The sequence below is a fragment of the Haemaphysalis longicornis genome, unplaced genomic scaffold (genome assembly GCF_048455015.1).
Source record: "Haemaphysalis longicornis isolate Haplotype H1 unplaced genomic scaffold, Haemaphysalis longicornis Haplotype H1 scaffold_2, whole genome shotgun sequence".
Lineage (NCBI taxonomy): Eukaryota > Metazoa > Arthropoda > Arachnida > Ixodida > Ixodidae > Haemaphysalis > Haemaphysalis longicornis.
This window is the reverse complement of record NW_027526295.1, coordinates 274,175,914-274,200,059: the sequence shown is the minus strand read 5'-3', so window position 1 is coordinate 274,200,059 and position 24,146 is coordinate 274,175,914. Positions and strand designations below refer to the sequence as shown.

The following is a 24,146-nucleotide window of genomic DNA, read 5'->3' as shown; positions in this document are numbered from 1 at the left end:
ACGCTTCATCTCAGCTGTAAAAACGCCTACTGAAGGAATAGACCGGAACACTCTTTTTCCAACGCCTCACGCTAGAACGCTTCGTGCTTCAAAAACTTAGAGCAAAACTGTACGGGAGCTCTTTTTTGTCTCCTCCATTAGGGAAGGGGGCACCATATCGGGGCATCAATCTCCTAACCTCGTATTCAGTAGTGTGGTGCTTATCCTCTGAGCCAACGCTGTGACAGTGATTTTATGTCTTAGTGTAATGGGTTTGTTTTGTTGTTGTGTATTATGTTTGTAACAGCGGTGTTTGTCTGGAAATAAAGAAAAAAAAGTACATACTCGGACGTTCGACGCACTGATTGGCTGTAAAAATAACAAAACCACTTCCTGTATAGGAAATGAGAAAATCAAAGCCCCTTTCTTAAGAGAAAGATCATGAAAACGCAAAGCTTTCTCCCATACAAGCTGAGTTGAAGTCCAAATTCCAACCTGCTTTGAAGTGTAGGAGTGGTGTCGCAATCTGGTGGACGTCGGACCCAATTTCGATTCCGACCTCGGGAAGCGTTTTTTTTTTTCTTCAGGCGCTTGATATGCCTTCCCTTGTCAGCGTCATCATCGGTTTGGGAAACTCATTGTGGACAGTTGGCTTTCGTGCAGTGCGTTCTGGCCCGATATCGAACGCCACCGGTAAGGCACAGAAAGAATCACTTTAAGCAAACACTTGGGCCACGTAAGAATGTTTTAAGACGTTAAGTAGAGACGAGATGGCAAAATAGCCGCGTATCCATCATCTTGTGCGCTCAGACGTTCCAATTCCTCCCCCATATGGGTTATTTCTTCTTTCCTTCCTGCCTTCATTCCATCCTTGCTCGCTCAACTGACACCAGCAAACGTAACATTGTATTTCTTCTTCCCAGCACCGCCCATCCAACACGCAGCCAATGCCGAATGTAACAGCGAAAGTGAGCCTACGACAAACCTCATGCACGCGATTGCTTTAAACGCCCGCCCATCTTGTGATGGATGGGAGTTTCTTTCACAAGGCGTTTCATCCTTTCCTGCTTTCATCCTTCGATGTTACATTGTTTCACAAGCAAGGATAACTCATCTGATATGCGACAGCAGGTCAAACAAATTGTATTTTTAATGTGATTTTGTCCTGGAAGGAATAGTGCGATACTTTTTTTGGTATACCATTTGTGAGACTGCAGCCCCTTTTCCAATTTTCGAGGTAAAAAGTGGTCTGACAGTATTCCGATATCCTTCGACTTCCTTTTCAGAGGTGGCTGGTAATAACAGTATGTAGTTTTGCCCAACTTTCGCGTATTAAAAGTGTAAGTGATGACTTAATAAAACTAGTGTCTCGGAACGCTTACTACAATGGGAGCAGCCAGAGTACGAAATAAATTAGTGGTGATCCTATTTTGTCAGGCCCATTGTAGAAAGCCCACAATGAGGAGGTGAATTTCGGGTGCGTCAGGCTAATTCCGTGGTGGCTATAAGCCATGGGAGACCAGATAGGTTATCATGTCGAGTCTCTGCTGTGCCTACACGCAGAAAACGAATCACAAACTCTTTCTGGATGAAACAACGAGGGTTCGTGCAACCATGTGTTCAGAGGCGTCCGAGATGTTCATTTTTAAAAGAAAACCTCGACCACTTGTGGCCAGATTCACGTTGGAAGCGTCTTTAATCTTTGGTTTTAAAGGGGCGATGCAGACAAAATACAAGTTTGTTTTATCGAAACTATTCGTGTTTTCTAGTGACCGCAGCGCTTGTCCGAATGCAAACGATGCTTTATCACTGCGACATTAATCAATTTAAGTTAAAATTTCAATTTTCCCGCCAAAGCGTGTGTTTTAACGACTTCTGCAATGCCATCATAAGAACGTTTCCCCGAGCTAAATTTGGCGTGAAGTGGAGACTTGTTAACCGTTTGTCAACCTAGACGGCGCCACCTTACCGCAGCGGGCCGCTTTATGCTTTCGCTTTGTTTTTGACCGTATTTGTACCTGTCTTGTTTATTTTCAGGGAGAAAATAATCTTTTCGTGAAATGTGGTGCTCGCTCGACAATTATGGTCCTGTAAGAAGCCGTCGCTTACGCCCATCGGCCAGTGTCGTCTTGAGACAATCCCAAAGAGCCGCAGTGCTGTGCACCTAAAACAAGCATAGCACGCGCAGTACCAACAGCAGGACGCATCGTCACTTTTTTGTTTACGTGTCCTTTCGTAACTTCCACTGTTTATCCCGCCATTCTTACTGCTATAAAAAGAATGTGCCCTAAATTCAAGCGCAAATAGCTCGTTCGGCAAGCTTATATGCTCTGCCTTTTTTGCGTTTGCTTTTGCCGGCCTCAGCCAATTGCAGAGCTGGCGCGTATAACATCATATTTTGTTGCGGGAAATGAGGTAGTGGGTCGCATGGCCATTTCCTTTTTTCCTAAATATATAGCTTATTTGAGTGAAGTTTAAATTAAAATGGTGTCAGTGTGATTCTAACGAGGCAATCTTTCGACTGAACCAAACTAGTCTTTCGTCTGCATGGTCCCTTTAATCCTGCCCTATCAGGCTGCACGAGGCTCCCGCTGGGATCGTGGCAGCCATTTAGCGCGCATGGTCTCAGGGCGAGGTTCTCCGCATTTAGTTGTGTCATTTTGTGTTGGCTGCGTGTCTCCAACCCTAATGCCACTGACAGGTTGCAATGACTCACGACTGACTACTTTTAAGCTATCTTAACTAAAGGCTTTACTGAAAAGCGCCTGCATAGAGCGGGAATATTATAGTGCTTTAGAGGATCGCTCCTGGCTCCACAGGCACACCACCCAACTAACTCGGCACCGACTCCTCCGCCTCTAGAGGTCGGTCGCACTTCCCTTCGCGAAGACCACCGGGGTCGGTCGTACAGATCGCCGCTTCCGCTGCGGTGTCTCGCATTGCTGATGAAATGAATTTTTTTTTCAGGTATTTCACAGGGTCGCTACCCCCCGAACCGCAGCTAGCCGCATTGTACAGTGTCATTGCCGCGTAAATTTAGCTTACTCCGAATTGCGACACCTTTAAACAAATCCATTTAAAGTCTTCATTCAGGACGCTGACTTAACGCCTGTACTTTCCCGCCAGAAAATTTGTGAAATAAGGCCATCGAATTCAAGCGTGCTGTAGCATGGAGGAATCAACATTTATTCAAGCATACGAGTTCCGTTGTGGGAGGCCTCCCTACTAGTCCAGGAAGCCTTGGTCCGTGGCTGCCCGGTGGGCCCTGCCGACCAGTTGTTGCTCTGTTTTGAAGTCATGAGCTGGTCAGCTGGCCCTCCCACTGCTCCAGGGTTGGGTATGGTAGGGGAGTTAATGTTAGCATTTATTTAGCACTTACTTTGGGATCGAAAGATCCCAGAAGTTCCATGCCAAGATTGCGCCCCACGTACAACGCGCACAAAGAGTGCCATAATTCTTCGTGACTTTGTCCTACTTTCTTTTATCAAGCTTGCATTTAACGCCTCAGCAATCATAAAAAAAATTGGCCGCGTATCTGCTCCTTTCGTTGCAAATGTCGTCAAAAGACGATAGTCTTTGTTGATATCTGCCAAGGAAATGCCCCCTTTGCTTTCCCGCTCACCTCTCATGATGTTCCTGTACCGTCGCACTCATCCCAAGGTAAACACACTAAAGGTTTGCGCAAGGCGATTTGAATTTACCGCGTTCCACTGCTACAGGCGGGGTTCCTCGATGCCAGCGCTGCAGTACGGCGGAGACGCGCGTGAATGGAGGCGGCCGACTACAAGATTGGTAGAACCGCGTGGCCGTGCTCCACGTGCGTTCCAAGCAGAACGTGGAACCTAGCTAGTGGAAACTTTCGTTGCTGTTGCCGCGTGATATTTCATATGCCGCCAGGAGGCGGCGGTTTTCTGCAGTAGATGTAGAATATCATTTGTTATCGATAAACAAAGCATACATGATTTTTTTAATAAAGGAACACTGTAAATATCCCTTGTGTACTAATTTGTTGTTTTATATTTGCGTAATGTCTTGTTCTTGTTCAACAAAGTTGACAAGTATGAACATGTAAACCGGACTTGGACGTTTACATTGGCTGTGAGTATATAAGACTATTGCGCAATATGAATTTTACTTTGGCCGGGTGGTTGAATCGAGTTACAGACAGACAGACCAAAATTTCTGGGTTTAAGTAGCCCAAGAAAGACTATCGTCTTTAAACTAACTCACTTATCACCGTTACCTTCGCTATGTACAAAATGATAGGAACAGCAAAACTCAACAAAAAGTATTCCTTTTTGCACGGAGAAATCGCAAATCAACTTCTGGCACAACCATCAGCAGCTCACCAAAAAAAAATATATAGTGAACAAGCATAGCTTCATCACCATCAGGCTATAAACGTTTGGCGGACACGTGCCTGCAACGGAGATGGAGTGGCTGGTCGAAAGAAAAGAAACAGGCTATGAATGCAAATATGAACGGATCAAGCACTCGGCACAGTTGTCCCGGTAGGAAGAGAAGGGATCAAAATAAACATCAGTAGTTATGCAACATGCAAAAAGAGGGAAATGTAAAAAAGCATAGAAGCACACTAAGCGGGAAGAACATACCCTAAGGGAAAAGTTTATACGTGACCTGCTATCGTTAAAGAAAAAGAATATGCGCAAGTAAAATCAATAGCAATTCTCTTAGAAATAGAAAATAAAAACGCAAGAGGACCGACCCAACGTCCGCAACCCGAGGTCAACGCCTCGTTGATATGCCCGATTAAACGCACCCTCCAAATTTTCTGCGTATGAGGAATCGAGGTCTCGGTGGGCGGCTGCGCTGCCATTCCCGCCGGAGAGCGAAGATATCTACACGTCATAAGGCAGCTCTCCTGAGATCTCTTCCTTTAAGTATGAAACATAAAAATATCGGACGGGAATTCCCTGTCGGGAAATTGCTAAACTGTGCGAGCCGGTCATCGTTTTTTTTTTTTTTGTTTTTGTCCTGCCTTTATGTGGCTTATCAACGATGTTTTTGTTCTAGACAGCGTTTTCTGGTGTTTTAGTAATCCCGTGAGGCCACTGTGAGATAGACCTTTGGGATTTCGTTCGTTCATCTTGAGAATTTCGTTTTCTTTTTCATTTTTTGTCGTTGCCGCAAGAGCACAGAGTAAATACACCCCTGGGGCCTTTTTTTATTTTCATGCTTTTGTATAGTTTCTTTAGTTTATTATGTCTAATGTAACAGAAAGCAGCATAATAAGAATGAGAAAATTCCGCTGCCACAACCACAGTTTTCACTTTCGCTAGAACAACACCCTTATTTAGTTCTAGCAAAACCAAATCTACACTGTGGTTTGCTAGCTGGGAGCAATATAAAATGCACAATCCTAAACAGAAGACAAAAGATGTAAAAGAAAGCCACAAGTTATGCAGGTTGACTGTTGTAACTGATGCGGAACACTTTACAGATGCGACAGTACTAACCATACGACGAAACATGCAACGGGACGGCTTGCCATTAAATGGGCCATGCCGACAAAGTGGAAGCTTGGTTCATTCGAAAGATTGCCTCGATAGAATAACATTGACACCCTTTTTAATGCAAACTTCCCTCAAATAATGCATGTAATTAGGAAAAAAAAGAGTGTGTAATGACGTGTACATTAGAGGGTGTAACCTATGACGTGTAATGGACAGATGCTCGATTGACTGACGCCGGCAAATGCCAACGCAAGTTAGGCAGGGCTTGTGAGCTTGCAGAACGTGCTATTCTAGCTTAAATTTAGTACACATTTTTTAGCAGTAACAATTGCAGAGCAAACAAGGAAGTTACGAACACGAAAAGATAAAAGCACCAGTGCGTACGGCGTGCACTTTGACAGCCAGAGATCCACAGGTGTCGGGCGCGTTGTGCTGGTGTGACACGACACTGACCAACTGGTTTAAGCAAAATCGCCACCTTGTTTGTCGAGCATACCAAAATTCTCACGAACGATCACTTTTGACCATAACAAAAGTAAGCCAAGTATGATCCAGTTTGAAACAAAGCAAGTATGAAAAGCGGCCTCTTGGCGGTATTGTAGCGCCATCTGTGAAAGGAGACGGCATACAAAAAGACGTCTCGCCATCCGCAGCAAGTATTTAGCATTTTCCCCTAAATACCGCATCGCTGACGTCCCAAAATAGAGAATTTAATGAGAGAATTCAACTTTCGGCTCAAGATGTTTAATTTTTCAGTGAATAAACCATCGCTACCGGCCGGATACGCGCTAGGGACCCGATGAAACACCCAATCTTTCGAATAAAACAAACTTGTATTCTGTCTGCATTGCCCCTTCAAGATTTTTAGGATAGTAAAAATAAAACAGCTGTCAAATTCTTTAGGCCAAGTTACTATATTCCATTTTATTTCATTTTATTCTGCTACATTTTATTTATTCAATGTTATTCCATCATAAAATCACGAAACGTTTCCAACGCAGAACATTTCAGGCAAAATCACGAATTGTTTTTTGTCGCAGTTCAAAGTTCGTATTACGCAAGTTTTTCGAACACCGCATCACTCCATTTGGTGCTGGAACTGGGGTAGCGACTCGTTGGGGGCGACACGGTGACCGCCGCGTGTCCTGCAACAGGTTCCGGCATGCTGCTGGGTGACAGCATGGCTTTCCGATCCGTCACGATCAGCACGTTCCTGGATAGCACGCCCCATTCTTGACTGTTGATGCCTCCTAGTACGTATATGCATGAACCTGGAAATCAATAGGGGGGCGTTATTTATTCGGTGGTGTTTGTATTTTGGGGGAGTACCGTCACCTATGGCTGCAGCAGCGGCGCTGTGCCGGGCCACTGTGAGCTTGCAGGCTTTCCTCCATCCTGAGCCATTGCGGCTGACATCGACCGTGTTCACGCTGACCGGGTGACCATCCTTGGGGTCGGCGTTAACGCAGCCCCCGCAGAGCCAGATGCAATCATCGATGACGGCCGCTGATGCGTACGCCCGAGGATGTCTTAAACAGTCACCCGCCATCCAACTGCACAAGAAGCATTGACATAAAGCACAGTTTATTTAGTTGCGGTAGTCACGAATAATAAAGCCTGTTGAAGGTTGCGGAAGCTCGCCTGTTTTGTTGAGGTGAATACCGGAGGACGTCAGAGACAACCGAGTTTTCGCCTTCAGACATGCCTCCCATTAACAGTACGAATCCGTCTTTAGCAACCACCGCCATTCCCATTCTTGGCTCTGGCATGGAAGTCAGAGGCCTCCACCTGTTCTTGCTGATGTCATATTCTTCCGCTGTAGCAATCAGCCTAGGATTAAAAAAAGGAATTCGTTAAGTGAACCTAGCCATTGGTTTCCATAATCTTTCGGCCGCCAGACAAGGGGGCCGCGCCGTACCTTCCGTGACGTCCTCTGCCACCGAACACGAAGACTTTGCCGCCTGTGGCAACCGAGGCATGACAGGCCCTGTGCATCAGCATGTCTGGTAGCCTCTCCCAGCCGCCTGTTTCTACGTTCATGGTAAAGGTTGTCTTCGTTGCCACCATTTCACCATTTTTCCTGATGAGCGTTGAGTAGCCGCCTGCGCGAATAATAGTCCATTTAGTCCCAATGTCATTAATTCGCCTCATTCCGCTTGACAGGGTGTCGAGCAGAAGTGCAGAAAAAATGCGTTATGTACTGTAAAGAAGCATGCATGCCAGAACATCCCTCCATTGCAACATAGAAGTACCGACCGATTGAAGACAAAAGAATTTACAGCCAGGATACTGCCTTTTTTTACGTTTTTGAAGCTGAAACGCGCATAGCATCGCACCCTATAAAATTTAACATTACATACCCCCGATGGTTGGTCGTTCTGCGGAATATTAAGGATTAAAAGTGGCTCCATTGACCGTTGCACGGCATTGATCGGGAACTCACCCTGTCAAGTTTAGAGACAAAGCGGAAAATGCCCGGAGTGGCTTTCGTGAACGAAACGTGTTTTGAATTCAGGGTGTTCTTACTTAAAAGAAGGCTGTGAACACTTATTATTTACTCCAAAACTGGCCCAGGTATTCCTTGCACTAGAAATGTTGATGTTGATGTCTATGAACTGTTCAGTGACGCTTGCATTAAGCCTGGATTTGCATCCGCTGGTTCATACCCTCTGCTATGGTTACGGTTCATTTTGGAATTGAGTAAACATTAGCTCCACAAAAGGACAGCTTCCACTGGATACTATTCTCTGAGGGTAACGGGTCGTCCAAGGTGACGCTCATCTTCCAGAGGCGCTCTGTTTTGGCATGTATCATAAATGGCGATAGTAGTCTAATGTGGGTCAAATATTTTCGCCGTCGCTCGTCACTCTGTTCATTTGGTCGTTATTCGTTGTTTCTTGAAAAATCTATCCTTCTACTGGGAAAGATACCATATCCTTTGAATTTTTTATCTCATACCCAGTATCGTTGTGTCCCCCTTCGACTGTGCAGAGCCAGCACGCGGAACAAAGGATTTCAGATGGAGGGAAAGGAAGTGTACCTGGACGAAGCACACATCATAGGACACAAAGGGTGACTAGATTTCAGCGCCTTAAGAAATTTCCATGTCATAGCACTCCCAGGGAATGCGCGGTTTATCGAGCTTCTGATATGGCACGTTCATAACCTATTGGTGCACATTGGTGTTCAGGAAACTCTCACAGGACTTCGTACCAAGCTCTGGGTCGTACAAGGCCGGCAGGCGGTGAAGCGGATCATCAGAAAATGCATAACAAGCAAAAGGCACAAGCCAAGACCCCTAGAACCGCCAGTACCTCCACTGCCAGGGGATCGGGCAAATGAAGCGACGCAATTCGAAGTTATTGGAGCAGACTTTACCGGAAAGCTGTACGCAACGTACAAAGGCCAAAAAGTCCAACAATACGTCCGTATTTTCACCTGTGCAGTGGCGAGAGTAATTTATTCAGAAGTGACAGACGACATTACCATAAATAGTTTTGTAAGGGCGTTTCGACAATTTGTATCTCGAAGAGGACTCCCGCAGGTCATATACTCGGACAATGCCAAGACTTTCAAACGGGCCGAAAAGGAGATCCACAGATTGGTCGAGGCTTCATGAATGATTCAGTGACCATTTACATCAGTTTGGACAAGATAAGTGAATGGCCATTGCGGAGTGCACACCTCGGTGGGCCGGTTTCTGTGAACGCCTCATACAAAGCATTAAAACATCCAGACGCCAGGTAATCGCCAATATAATCAAATCTGTTGGGGAGCACGGACTGTAGTAACAGAGGTGGAAGGAACTCTGAACAATAGCCCATTTACATCGTATGCGGTGAGCCGACGAGCCACTTCCATTAACATCAGGAGAAATAATCGGCGGCAAGCTGCAGCTTCATGACTCCATAGGCAAACAGGAGCGACATTGAATATGCATGGAGGAGCCGTTGTCGTATCACGCAAGGGTGGTGGGCGGGATGGCTACATTAATACTTAAAGGAGCCTGGAGCAACGGTACGTGCCAGAGCTTCAAGCAGCAAACCGTTATAGGAAAGCGACGTTGTACTCATTGAAGACCATTGCCCCACGACATTTTGGACAATGTGCGGCATCGAAAGGACGCATGCCGGAAGCGATGGCAGAATATGATCATGTCTTCTGCGATCAAGCGTCAAGAAGCTGGTACGAAGGCCAACGAAACGCATATATCCGCTTGAAAACTGCTTCACACGAGAGCGCAAATTCAACCCATCCTGCAATTTTGTGCAGGCGGGAATCTGTTGAAGATCATCATCAGCAGATCTCCCGTACAAGGCACAATGGAAGTGAGGAATAAGAAGCCTTGCCTCGTGAAGCGTGTAGCAATCATCATCTAATTTTAGATTCGAAGCAGCTTATGGTCGATCCTGTTCCCTCCACCGTTGTGTGCGGCGCCCACACCCCAACTCCGCATGCCTGGCCAGGCACCACTGATGATGATCGTGGCAGGCTGCCCATAGGGCTTGGCCAACCAAAGAATCCATCGTGAGATAGCTTCGCGTTCAACCACCGTCGTCATCTTCCCGTAGGGGAACCCTGAGTAGTATGCCAGGTATCCCTCCTCTCCTTTCCGACGCTGCTCTCCTCTCCGGCATTCCTCCTCTCCTCTCCGGGATGGCGCAACTAATGGCAACACCTGCGGCTCCACGCGCGATAATGCGAAGCAGCTTAGGGGTAGAGATGCGACAGTAGTCGCTGCGTACTCCGGTGGGGGCGCCAATGTAGCTCCGCGGTATAAATGACGCGCGCGCACGCTTCGCTCCCTTCATTCTCTTCCCGCAACGCCGCGATCGAACTGAAAACTAATAGGAACTTGAGTCGACCCCATGTTTGCTTCGCATACTACTCAGGGTTATTGCATTTATTTATTTATTTTATTGCATTATCATTTTGAGAAGGGCACTGGCGATTGTGTGTGAGAAAGTGCAACACTCCAGGTAGTGCAAACAAACTGAACCACTTCAGCGAGAAATATTGAGTCGATATCACCCTAATGCAATTCAAATAATCCACTAGCCTTATGGAACGCGTCGTCATCGAACTTCCTTGTCAAGTGCAATGCACTGAAATTTCTGGCAGAAACTGTGTACGCAGATATCTCAGCCCATAGGGCAGTGCTCAACTTCTCAATAATTTCATTTAATGTCCCTCAGGTTTAAACAGTTCACAATGTTCTTCAGAAATTCGTACATTTTCGCATGCCTGACCCTTTTTAATGCCGAAACGCGCGCGTGTCGAAACGTCTCGTGTACCGAAACGACGAAACGACCTGTGCTGCAAAAGACCGGAGCGGAGCTCGGGGCCTTTTTTATGTGGTTTCTTGGGCGCCGCCAGGCTGTGTACCCACGACTTTTGGTGCAAGACGTCTCCTCAGAAACCTTGGGAAAACAAGGCGGAGGAGGACGAATAACTACATAAGTTGAACCATAAGGTGCGGGGCTCACCGCTCCTCCCCGTCTGTAACGACTTAGCTTCGTTGTGAAGGTGAGGTTGAAGCTCCTACCTTCAACTTTCAATGTGGGCAGCGAGCACACTCAAGAACCCCCCCTTTTTTTCAAATGGTCGAGCGGGGCCTTTGGCAGCTGGGGGCCCGGGGCTGCAGCCCCCGTAGCCCCCACCTTAACCCGGCCCTGCGTCCAGCCCGCGAGATCTGAATTTGGACCATGCTCATATCATACAGTACTGGAGCTCTTCGGCCTTGACGCCCTGTCGCCATAAAAACCTAAGTAATATCATGCTTATGTACCCACGACACAGCAGCAATGTGAGAATGCCTCGTCATATCGGGCAGTCGACGAGTGTATTCGCTAGCTCATGTATGTCGCTTTTCCACCGTTAAGAAATGCATGTTGACAGACCATCAGGTAAACAGGTTCCGGCCTTTTTTTCCCTTCACGTGGCCATCAGGCGTCCTTTTTTACATTGAAAGCAAATGTGCGGAAGGTATTAGAAAATATTAGCCATTTCAAATACATGGTTGCTTAATGGTTACATATTACACCACATGCACCCGCGCATTAGAGGGATTGGTAAGTGCGTTTAAAAAAGCTGAAGCTAGAGGAGACTTTTGCAATAATCTCCGCGTTTATTTTATTGTAAAATTTTGTTATTTATAAACACCAGGGAGGGGTCATTTACAAACACCGGTCTAACATCAGTGATGACACTGGGGGGTTTTGTGTGAGGCTGTTAATTGAAAGACCGGCCAGCATACTGAGAAGAACGCTAGGATTTTGTTACGTTTGGTACAGTATAGTTCAAGCAAGCCGTGCAGTACGTGAAGAACCAAGTACAGAAGCAAGTCTCATTACTCAAGGAAAAGAAAATTCTGCAGCAATTCAGTGAGTTGTGTACTCATGCGTCGGATTCTTATGCTGCTTGTCTAGAGCGTGAGTTCTTTACAGCCAAATATGGCTAAGAGTAGAAAAAGTCGTTGGAATATTTTTTACTTTGCAAGTTCATTTGGTTTCTTTTCGCCAATCCTGTAGATTTATATACCATTACAGCGATGAAGGGCCTTTACTTCGCATATTAAATTTTCTTCCGAAGATGCAAGGCATACTACTGAGTCCATTTGCGCTATTTTTTACGCATTTCCGAAGTTCTTTCGCGGTCATTTTTATTTATTCCTCGGTTTTCGGGGGACATGTATAAGATGCATATCTTTTTTTGTAGGTTATTTGTGTAAAATTTTTACTTTTTAACTTTCTCTTTTTTTTATTCTCTTCGAACAATGATCCACATTTACGCTATTGTAACTATCACAGGTGTTACTTTTGAAAAATCTGGATTTTTGTGGAAACACGGGGCTCTGCACCGCCCTAGGGGGGTGGGCGGGTGGTGTACTCGTTGAACAAAGGTACGCAATAAGAATATATGAAGAGCAGAAGAAGCGGCCCATCATTTTAAATTTAGAGCACATCTCACGTCAGTTCAAATGCCTGAACATTAGTTTTGCGCAAGACAAAGTTTATGACAAGTTTCGAAGACTGCAGACACTGCGCCGCCACGCGTTCATAGAAATAGAGAGCAAGCGTACCCGTCACGAAGAGGGTTCTGTCAAGGTGTGCAACTGCGTGGTAGTTTCGAGGTTCCGGCATGGTGTTCACGAGCGTCCATCTGTCCTTAAACGGGTGGTATCTCAGGACTGCGGACCCTGAGGGGCCAAAAGGGGTCGCTTGGCATCAGTCGTCACCTACCGGAGCGTATTCCTCTTACCCGAGCTAAGCGGGTTCTTAGGGTCCAGTCCACCCAGGGTCAAAATGACAGGACAGCCAGGGTCGCAGGGCTGCCGTGACTGCTGGAGAGAGCGCAGACCCGCGGAGAGGACGTCCGGTGTCGCTCGCAATCCCAGAACACTTCTGCGGGTACCGAAAAAGTCGCATATTTAGAAAGGCCCAGCATTATATATACCCGTACTGTCTGCCAACTTCAACTCTTTTTTGTCATTTCGTAATACGTCTTTGCAGAAAAGGCCTGTCTTGTATTTTAATAAACTGCTGTTTCCTTTTTGATCTAGCGTTGCAGGCTCTAACCGTGCCCGTGGGATTGTCTGAGCAATTCTTCATACCTCGCCGACACCCGCCCTCGCTTTCCGATTCCTTTATACCCAACAAAATGCACGTAGTTCTCAAAAAATTGTCTAAATGAACGCGGCATGCGAGGCATTTTTAAAATATGCACCGCGCTTTATAACAATAACCGTGATTCGCACCGAATCAACAGCAGGTGTCCTGGGAGTCTTAGAAGGAAAATAGCACAAAAATTCCGTATGCTTGTGCATCGTCAGGCTAATGCGGCCCGACTTCGTATGACACTCACTTTGTCTTTAAGAAAGAGTCGTCCATGTGCAGCACTATTCCAAGGTTCGGATCCATGTTTCGGGGCAAAGGTTCGTGGTGCACGTATTTGCCCGCGTCAGGCGCGTCATCCTGGAATTCCACAGTGGTCGAAGACAGCTCCCTCGGGGGCCACTTCTGCAGATAAGTGGCGCACAACAGCAGCCATTTTCTTCTATATAATAGTTGCACGATATTACCTGTGGGAGAAAAGCACAATATATGTACTGCACCCGTCCTAAGCAAAGGAAAGAGCCTGTCCTGGATGAGTTCCCGTCTACGAAGTCGAAGCCCGTGACGACGTTTGCGCCAGGGCCAGGCCGTTCTGAAGGGTCAAAGCGGTACGTATCAGACGGGCGTACATACACCTATACTTAAGCCCGGCCAATCACTTGTGTCTAACGTCAGTGATGAGTGGGTGAATCGGCCGTGGACTGCTCCCGAGCGGCCATTAACCTCAACCGCTATGGGAAGCTGCCATCGTCCTATTTGTACACCTAAGTGGATAGGTGCGGGCTGTGGGGTGTTTCCCGATGACGGGTATCATACACTGGTATCACAAAAGACCCAAACAAACGCTACGCTAACATCTCCTTAGTAAAACATCAAAGCTAAAGAAATGAACACAGATTAACGAAGGTACGCAAAGACTGAGTCATGCGTATCGTTAAGGCATAAAAATACTAGGAACGTTCTTCTGCCGCAACAAACAACAAATAGTTAAAAAGAAAAAAAAGAAACGACGAAATAAAAATTACCCACGGATCTAATAAGGCTAACCTTCCGCATAAAGTTACCGCCGATGTCGCTACCACAGTCTGATTGGGAAAGCAGTCCCCAGCACCATTATAAAAGAACGAAATGCCGCCCGCGTGTGAATATCATTATTTTGCATTGGTTGTGCTGGAGTGGAGCGTGTGCTGGGTGCTCCAGTGCGAAAGGCACGCGATGGCTCAGTGCAGAGCCGACAAATTGGCGGTATCTGTGACAAAGTAAATGTATGGGTATTAGCAGAGACAAGAAAGAAATCACTTAAAAACGAAGAAGCATCAGCAGTAGTATTATTAACATAATTATCAGTAATACCAGTAGTCAGGGTAATATGTGTGTATACTATTTGTGCCAGTCTTCAGGCAGGGTAGGAACCCCTGCAATACAGACCCTCGAGTAGAGCGAAAAATCAACTGCGATTTAAAGCCCTCTCATAACTGCCGTTCAATCTGCTTCTGGGTATACAAAGTGCGAATAACCAAGGTTTTATGTCCCATATGACCAAAAATAAAATTTTAGCGGCAAAACGTTTCAAATTCTGGACAGTGCCCTATGTGGCGCTTCTTGATTTGATTATGTTTAACGCGCCGACGCTACACAGGCGATCAGGTGCGCCGAATTGGAGGGCCCCTGATTAATTTTGGCCAGCTGGGGATCCTTAACGTGGTCCGAAGTCTAGAACACACGGGATTTTTCGCTTTTCGGCTCCATCAGAAAAGTGGCCGCCATGGCCGGGAATCGCACCCGTGTCCTTGGGCTTAGCAGCACAACGCGTTTGCCACTGCGCCGCCGCGGCGGGTTGGCGCTTCTTCTCAGCCGCTCACCTCGATGTGCACAGGAGCGAGAACTGTTCTCTCGGGGAGCCGCCGCTCGCTCTCTCCTCCCAGCCTAGTCGTGGCTTGTACCTTGGACGCACACCTCCTCTGAAAAAGTGAAAAACTAACGTTCTCAACAAGATAGCGCTTGTTATAGGGCTACGAGACCCTTAAGGGACACTGAAGGGAATTTGTCAAGCTCCTGTGTTTCCTTGCACTGCGTAGACTGGCTCAAATTAACCACACTGTTCATCGTTTATACAATTGACAAGTTGGTAACTATTTTGTAAAGCTCGAAAGAAGAAAAACTACCATGCGCGGTCTGCGGCGACCTCACCAACTAAACGCCGTGACGACTACAGAGGAGGTGCACCGTGACTGGACGATGCCCACGATTAGCATCCAAACAAGTTTCGGTTTTCTTTCCGTAAAACAACATGTTTGACATCGGGCGTTATCTAATGGGCATTCTCGATATCTCAGTAATCGTCATACCACGCTTCTGCCATGTTGCCGGCTGTAAAATGCTTAAGATAAACCTCCCAGGACGGCTTAGAATCGTAGCAATCACTAGCCGAGGCCTACGCAGTGAATGAACGCCCTCCGCGTCACCGCAGACGCTCAAATGTCATGCGCTTTTCCCCCATATTTGGAGCTTTTCTCACTCAGGCCTGTATTGAAAAGCGTGTTCCCACCAGGCCAAGGGTCTGCGGATTCTGGCCTGTGCCCACTGCCCGCAAGCAGTTGGTGCTTATGGCAACACCACGCCAACGAGAACTTGCTAGCGCGTCAGTATCCGTCTGCGCGCGTTCTGTGAACTCGCTCGTGGAGCAGTAAACGTTAAAGCCCCAAAATGGTGAACTCAGCACAGAAAACATCGGCCGAATACAAAAAAAACCAGCTTACAAAAAAAAAGTACTCTCGGTGATTCGAACTTGCGATTTGCAAAATTTCGTACCTAGCGCTCGAGACCACTCGTCCACGGGCCTGCACAGCTGGCGACGCAAATATAAGGTATATAATGTATAACCACTTTACACTTCATTTAGTTTTAGTGTTTAAGCAGTTTAGGTTACTATTTGTTGTATAGCGATCGTGCAGTAAGCGTCGCCCAAATTTCCACAATATCTGACGTCTAGCAATTGCATTTCTTAGACGGAAAAGCGTTCGCAGATGCGTAGTCGTGCTTCTGACCGCTGTGCTTGTTCACCCAGCGCAAAAAAAGTGCTTCCTGCTCCCTAGTTTTACACTGTACGGTAAAAGTTTCAGTTGATTTTATTTCCTTACTACCATATTGCCTTCGCTGACTTCTCCCCCTTCAAGTGGCCTTAGATTTTCCTACTAACGAATGAGTCAGCGAAGCGTCACATGTGCGCTTGTGCAGCGCTTGTGTGGAGCGACCTCAACTTGGAGCTTGATACAGTGTACAAACTAAGAAACTATAGAAACGCAGATGCTTCCATTCGCAAACGTGTCATGGCTTAGTTTCAACTGAGCGAACGAATTGCGACGACCCGCGGCGGCCGGCGGAATAAATGCTGTACCATAAACGCTGAACCGACTGGCTCTGTCGTAAGTTCGGCGAGCGGTGCAGTAACGCAGTCAAGCCAAGTCATCCGCTCCTGACGTCACACGGAAACGCCGCACAAAATGGGCGAGGATGCAGAGAGGAGGACAGCATTTTCGAATTGATTTTTCTATTAAATAAATTCGCATAAACGCACTCAGAGTGGTCGAAACATGGCCTATGGACTCCGGATCACAATTTGCGATAGTAATCCCGCAATGTTTACAAATCACTTCAGCGTCCCTTAAGGCGTAGCGTTAAGGGCCCCGTTTAGCCGAAAATCCGGTTTTGCATTCGGAGTTGACCGTAAGCGAAAAACCCCGTGGCGCCACCTTGCGGCGCCCACAGCGGGCGAGCAGGAGCGGGAAGGTTACACCACTCGTAGGGCGCCGTAGAAATAAAGGAGTGTTCTGCCATGACAATTACGTATTTGTATGACAAGGCAATCACAATGCTATGCGAACTGAAACCGGTAACGCTATGGCGTTGAACGCTTAAAAGCGAAGCATTAGCGCCCTCCAGTTTTCTGCCTTGTTCTTATACCGCTGAATATATTATTACAGATTTTTTTTTTTTTTTTTGCGATAGAGTGTCCGTTGGCATAAAAAACTTTCGAATTTCCCCGGCAGCCTGAGTGCGCCAGATCTTTCGCTGCTTAGAGTGGGCAATACAAAGGCACAAAAGCGCAGGTCAATTCAGTGACGCGCTGAACGAAGGACTGGAGGCGGCCCCCGGTGCGGTACAGGCGGTACGCCCTCTGGATGGCTGAAGCAGCTGCCCAACGATCTGCGGGAGTTGCGTTCTTTGCGGGCTGTGAAGAAAGCATAGGCGCGTGCAGTTGCCAGTTACTATTTGTTTGTACGGTTGTTTCGTTTTAAACACAACAAAAAGGGATTCGTCATCATCTAGAGATCCACAAGCATACGGGGAATGCATGCGTCTTGTTGTATGTCTAGTTTTGGATTTTCATGGACTTCTAGGCGACCTTATTACTGAGTCCTCTTAGGGAAAGAGTTAACGACAATTGGCTTTTAAAATCGACCCAATACCGCGGTAGAAATAGCAATTCTGCGTTACTAAGCTTGCAACATGAGCACTCAAAAATATTCTCCATGTCACTGGTTGACTTTCAGCAATATAGCCACACAATGCTGTGAAAACGCTGATGAAGGCATCCCGTGGGAAGGCTAAGATTAGTCGTAAAGATTGAACCTTCGACTAGCTTGGGTTTCATTGTTGAGAAAAATGTTCAAGGCCTTCTACAACACACAACAGAGGTGCAACGGCCGAGCGCGGCACTTCATTATGTTTCCTTTTTGTATACTTCCTGTTTGGGCTGTTGCTACATGATTACCCAAAGACCCCCATAAAGGTGTGAGGGTCTTTGCAAACTATATTTGCAAACTATACTGTGCAAACTATATTTCCAGGTGTCTGCTAAACGAACGATCTCCGCTGACCCCTGTTACAGAGCACTGCAATACTAGATCGTATTCCTGGCAGCGAAAGGCAAGGGAACGACCACAGAGTAAAAAACTCTGTAAGGAAGTAGTTGGGGCTGCCGAGTGGATAGGCGTACCCAGGGAGTCGGGCGCAGCGCCATGCGATCCTGCGGCAGCAGCACCACGGCGGCTCCGGCCACGGACTTGGGAATGGACGTGGCTTTCGTGAAAGTGCGCTGCCCGCGATCGAACACGACCACGTGCGAGAGCGGCTGGTTACGCTCGTCCTGGCCGCCCACCATGTACACCCAGGGCCCTGCAATCATTAGCGCAGGCATACATACATTTGCCCTCGGGATCGCCGGAGGCAACACAGGGTTGTAACGCTTATGGAGTGCTTTTGAAGAGTGAAGGGTGTTTACAAGACGAGCACACTAGCATATGTATTCTGTTACGTTCTTTTTTGTTAAATTGGGGAGAGCGTAAACGACTCTATTTAAGTCTACTGCTCATATCCTGCTCGTTTAGAGCGAAATGACGACGATATTCCATCGAGGCAGTGTATGCAGCGGCGGACTGTGAACCACCCATACGTCAGCAGCAGCTCTGAAACATGGCGGCGTGCACAATACCGGAGAATCCGTTCCACAGTTCAACACTAATGTTTCCACATTCTCCAGAGAATAAGCGGAGCTTAAATGCACGAGTGGGCGCCATCTTTTTATTGAGTATGGAAGAAAACTTATTTAGGAAGACACTAATCTTGTGCCTGTACTACGGCGAAATAACTCGCCAACTTTGAAGCTAACCATTCGTACTGGACCAAGAACGTGAAAGCACAGCGAGCAAGGACTGGTGTTTGTTCATCGTCACCACGTCTGCTAATAGGGCGGTTTGCCTCGTCGCAAACACCCCGCTAGCGAGATCTTTGCCGCTTGTACGCGCCGCTAACGGTGCGCGCCGTGGCTAATTGGCGCCATCTGGGTAGTGTACGCATAAGTTACCGCGCACTGTTCCGTCTAACCAGCTGTGCCAGGCCGATACACTCAAAAAGTGGCAAAGTGGGTGCACAAAAACTAAAGCACTTTAAAGGGAAGGGCGCTCTGACCTGCTTTACATATTCTAACCGAATGACTTGGCGATGGCAGCTCAGCGCGTCGTTTCCAAACGCCCTGGGACACTCGGAAGAAGTCGATGCACGATGTGCACTTGGGTGGCGTCAACTGCGTGACGCCACCCACAATCCAGATGTCTCGCTCGACGGATAAGGTCGCGCAGAAGGCCCGTGGCTGCGGCATGGGCGGCCGCGCTTCCCACCTGCGTGAGGCGAGAGACGGCTCGAGAGAGGTCTGGGGAAGAGCGTCGCCGATGTTGCTGCTACGCTCGGGCATATAACAGTGCGTCTGCTATCCGAGGATCCACAGAAATAGTGATGAAGGCTTTGGCTCCTGCTTGCATCAAAATATCACCATGGTGAGCGCCCAATTCACACCATAAAAATAAATTGCCTGTTTCTACGCTTTCCACGGGTGTTCCGTTGCTGCACTGCACGGGAACGTAGAATAAAATTCAACATCGTTCGCATGTTGAATGAGGTTGGTGCGAAATCAATGCCCCTTTCTTGAGAAAAAAAATCTTTAAAACGCGAAGCTTTCTTCTATGCAGGGCGAATCGAAGTCAAAGTCCAATATCCAAGCTGCTTCAACCATGTAGGAATGGCGCTATGGGATAGACGTTGGCTTCATAAGGCAAGATACGTACGTCCGATTCCGACCACAATAAGTTTTTCTTTCTTCAGGTGCTTGATGTGCCTTTTTTTATTTAGGTGCTTGACATTTCAGAATGCTACAGCTCCCTACGAACAAGGCAGCTGTAGAGCTCCCGAAAAGTCAATTTTTATTTTTCACTTGGTCAGTGACCTGTGTTTTATCTTTTGGTATCATGCACATGACCAGACGTATACCATCCACCCATCAACTTATGAACTGAAAGAGCCAGTAATTTATAAGGACTGAGCGTGCCTCTACACGTGGCTGGATTGATTGATTGATTGATTGATTGATTGATTGATTGATTGATTGATTGATTGATTGATTGATTGATTGATTGATTGATTGATTGATTGATTGATTGATTGATTTATTGATTGATTGCGGGGTTTAACGAACCGACGTTATACAGGCGATGAGGCCCGCTGTAGTGGAGAGCTCCTAATCAAATTTTATCACCTGGGGATCCTTAACGTGCACCGAAATCTCGAACACATGGGCGCTTTCGCTTTTCGCCTCCATCAGAAAAGCGCCCTCCACGGCCGGGAATGGAACCCGCGTCCTAGGGCTCAACAGCACAACGCCTTAGCCACTGAGCCACCGTGGCGGGTACACACGCCTTAGACGTGCACACATGTGAGGAGCCTGAATGCAACGGCGTAACTCACACTACTCGCGCAGTGATCATTGTGGCTTCAAACCGTAGCGCAAGCCCAACAAGCTAGGCGCTACATACTCTGGCAGTGTTGTCAACGAGATTCATGGAAACACTATAAATGCGAGACAGTTGTTTGAAAGGAAAGGTCGGCCACAGTAAATGACTTGTTTCCTAATAGGTAAGCACCTTGAAGAGTAGTGTTCAGCGAGCACGACGACGAATGAAGTGTCGCAGGGAGAATTTCGCAACAGATCGTGGTGCTGACAGTCTAATATACACGCGCTATATCAAGACGCGATCTAGTCTCACGATGTACTCAAAAGACCATGAAGGCGAAACATAATGCTCTATTAAAAGAGGTTGTTTCTCCTGATAACAGTGTTAGCAATTTTATATCACACTTCAAAAAATAACCGTGGTATGAAAGGAAACATATGAAGCCATGGCGGCTAGCCAGCCACTTTTCTGCGATTGTTTCATGACGTCGCAGAATTGTGCGATTTGGCGGTGTTTGACCAAAGACACCACCAAAAACACGACAGCAGTTGAAGCCCCTAGTTCCATTTCATCGTATCACTTGAATGCTAACGCGCCAATAAGACGCTGATAAGTATGTTTTCAGTGCATGGCCATATTACGTTTCGAAGGTTTGTAATATTGTGTATGTTTTTTTTTTTCTTGGAGGGGGGGGGGGGGGGGCATAAGAAACGTTTTTCGTGGCTGGGATGGAGCTGAGTGAGTTCGCAAATGCTGGCTCTTTCAAACAAAACAACGTTTTATTGATCATCATGTGTCCTTCAATAGAGAGGGAAATTTCGAAGCAGTAGCGGGGAAATAGCGGATGGTTCTATTCCCGACCATTGGAAGCGCTGGACCGATGCCGGGGCGATTGGTCCACTCACGTGTCGCTGCGCGGGTCGAAGACGTAAACGGAGTTGGTGAGCGTGCCGCCACCTTCACGTCCTCCCTGGTCGCGGGACAGGCCGCCCAGGATCCACACCTGGTCGTCCACAGGCACGGCGGCCAGGCCCATCAGCGACTCGGGCATCGGGTGGATAAGGCTCCACTGGTCGGCCTTGGGCTGGTACAGCTCGCCGCTGCACATGGTCCTGCCCCCGCCGCCGCGACCAAATTAGCAGGTAAGTCCCAAAGAAGGTAGGGGAAAAACGGCTAAAAAAAGAGACAACAGACAAAGGGCAGACTAGACAACACACACGTTCTACCAGAAACTGATGTATAACTTCAAAATCATGCAGCCTGTAAACAACCAACCGTCAAGGCATGCTTAATGATCTTGGCAAGGTCCTCATTGTACCACTTTCACCTTCAAGCTCAGCCTTGCATGAAGAGGATCTCTCAATCACTGGGAGAGATAGAAGGTACAGTGAGGCATTTCCTGCCTGTTGTTACGTTGCGGAACATAAAATGGTTATGGTGTTATTAAATGATTGTTCCTTGCTTCTTTGATGTTTCGATGCCTCGCCGATGTTGTGGCGAGAGACAGAAACCTTCTTGATGATGATTTGCATTGGTGTCTGATGGTGCGGCACTGTTGACACGACGATGATAGTTGGGGGTGGGGAGGGGGTTACCTATATATACACAGAAGAGATATATACAGAATATCTGCAGACTGAAATGAACAGTGTAAAAAATAAAGTGAGTCTTAACCAGCTAAGAATTCGTGCACGCGGCACATCCGTCAGAGATGGACCCTGTCCTATGAGAACCCAGCTGGTGAGATCCTCCATAGCCAAACCTGGCTAGCCCGGCAGTACGCCGGCTTTGCATAGCACTTTAAACCCTGAGGATCCGACCTGGAGACCTCGCGTTTCGTGGTTTTAATCAGTTAATTAGGTTCCGCCTAATATGCAGATGCCAATCAGCATCAAGTGGCTATCTCATTGGTTGCAATGTCCCAACCGTGCGTACACTGCGGCGGGCAACGCCCCCGTACTCCTGAAACGCTGTTCACTCACACCCAGCATAAAAAAATGAAAATAGAAAGAGTTACAACTACAACAAAACACTGAGAACCCCGCGAAAACAAGTGCAGGAACGCGGCCAGATCTGCCCGTTCCAACACCCCCACTTCCGCGTAAACGCCTCGTCTTGAGTCGGACCGCCAACAGAAAACCGCGGTGACCCACTATCGTTCATCTCAACGAACGCGGCGCGCCTTCAAGGCTTCCCGTTATTGACATAGGCCCCTGCAGAAACCACACAGGACGCGCGGATGCTCCGGGTTGCCAAACGAACGTCTTCGCACCCCCTTACTTGGCGCGCGGGCGAACAAAGACTGACCCAGCACCCTAAATCGGCCGACGTCCAGGCACAGTTGACAGTTCCTGGCTCCCCCGTTTGCAGTAGCCCGTAGGACTGCTTAGATTCACAACCGTCCCTCCGGCTGAACCCGCACGCAGGCGGCCCCAGAAGCAACCGCCGCCGCGTCCGCGGAATACACACTGAGCCTCCGACTAGCGCTTTTCTATATACGCTCGCACTGTGGTTGTAACACGCCGTTCAAAACAACAACACAAGCTAGTTGAGGCTCGAGACAATTCGCTTCCCCACAGGCACCATGACGAAGAGGCCGCTTGCTCTTGACAGGCTCGCGAAGTCATTCCTTTATTGCTTCCTCATTCGAGGCACCACCGCTTTCGACGCGTCCGACCTTGCGGCGTCGCTGGTGCCTGTGAGCCTTGCAGTGTTCATTCCAGATTTTGACGCCAAACTGTAGTTGATTTACACACTTTTTCACATAATTGTAAGGTGGCAATGTGTTCTAAAACAAACCTGCGAGCCCATGAATAACTTCCTTTCTCGGAAGAATTATAAAAAGGTGTCATCGTATTAGCAAATTTGCGAAATTGCTTACGGCATTGCTTTACAACAAGAAAAAAAGTATTAGTTGACGACACTCCGCAAGGGAAATCGGCGGGAGATGTGACATATATGTGTTGGGATCTCTAAGCGATGATCGTGAGGTATAAACTGTTGTTCCTTCGATAGAGTACAAACAGTATTTTAGCCATGACGGGTAATAGGGCGAAAACCGGAAGAAAACACGAAAAGGGAGAGACACAAACAAGTGCTTGTTTGTGTTTGTTTCTTTTCGTGTTTCCGTCCTGTTTTCGCGCTGTTACCCGTCATGGAACAGTCCCAACTAGCCCAGCTTAAAACACTCCTGCAGTATTTTAGCAACGGGTGTAGCCTTGAGGTGCGCAGATGGTTGCACGGTAGAGCCCCTAAACTATTCCCCAGCACCTCTCCTCTGTCTGACATGACGGAGAACACAGCCCGAGTAAAGTACTGGTTGCGCCAGTGCATTGCAGGCATAGACAGGAAGTAATTTGGGAATTTTCAGTGTGCATGTTTTCCAACAGAGAGACACGTAGCCACCATAACTTCGTAGACTTTCAAGGACAAAGCACCCTAAAAGCGCGGTTTCCGTGGCTGCGGGCGCGTAAGACGTGGTTACGAGCCCACCTTCCGGTGTGGTCGATGCCTCCAAAGACAATGGTGCGGTGGTCGGGCAGGCCGACAGCGGCGTGAAAAGCTCGCTCGAGGCGCATGCTGGCCAGCCGGCGCCAGTTCAGCGAGCGGTGGTTGTACAGGAACACCTTGTTGGACGGCCGCATCTGGCCGGAGCCCGTCACGTGCAGAGGGTCCAGGCCACCTGCACGCAGTGAAATTATCTCACGATGGTAACCTCCGTGGTTCCGAAAAAATCGGCTTCTTTCCTCGGTTTATTGGCTTAACACAACTAGCCTCCGAAATTTACATCGAAG

General features: G+C 47.6%; 1 protein-coding gene across 1 annotated transcript; it reads right to left on the bottom strand.

The window, feature by feature from the left end:
- Positions 1–6,506: 6,506 nt before the first annotated feature.
- LOC144168647 (alpha-scruin-like) lies at positions 6,507–21,442 on the bottom strand. The gene is made up of 9 exons (XM_077697591.1): positions 21,258–21,442; positions 19,098–19,245; positions 13,317–13,471; positions 12,714–12,856; positions 12,535–12,651; positions 7,372–7,555; positions 7,095–7,283; positions 6,789–7,006; positions 6,507–6,724 (listed from the first exon to the last, which is right to left on the bottom strand). Exons 1-9 carry the CDS (start codon positions 21,401–21,403, stop codon positions 6,507–6,509), a joined length of 1,518 nt encoding a protein of 505 aa, XP_077553717.1. The 5' UTR covers positions 21,404–21,442.
- Between the last annotated feature and the right edge of the window lie 2,704 nt (positions 21,443–24,146).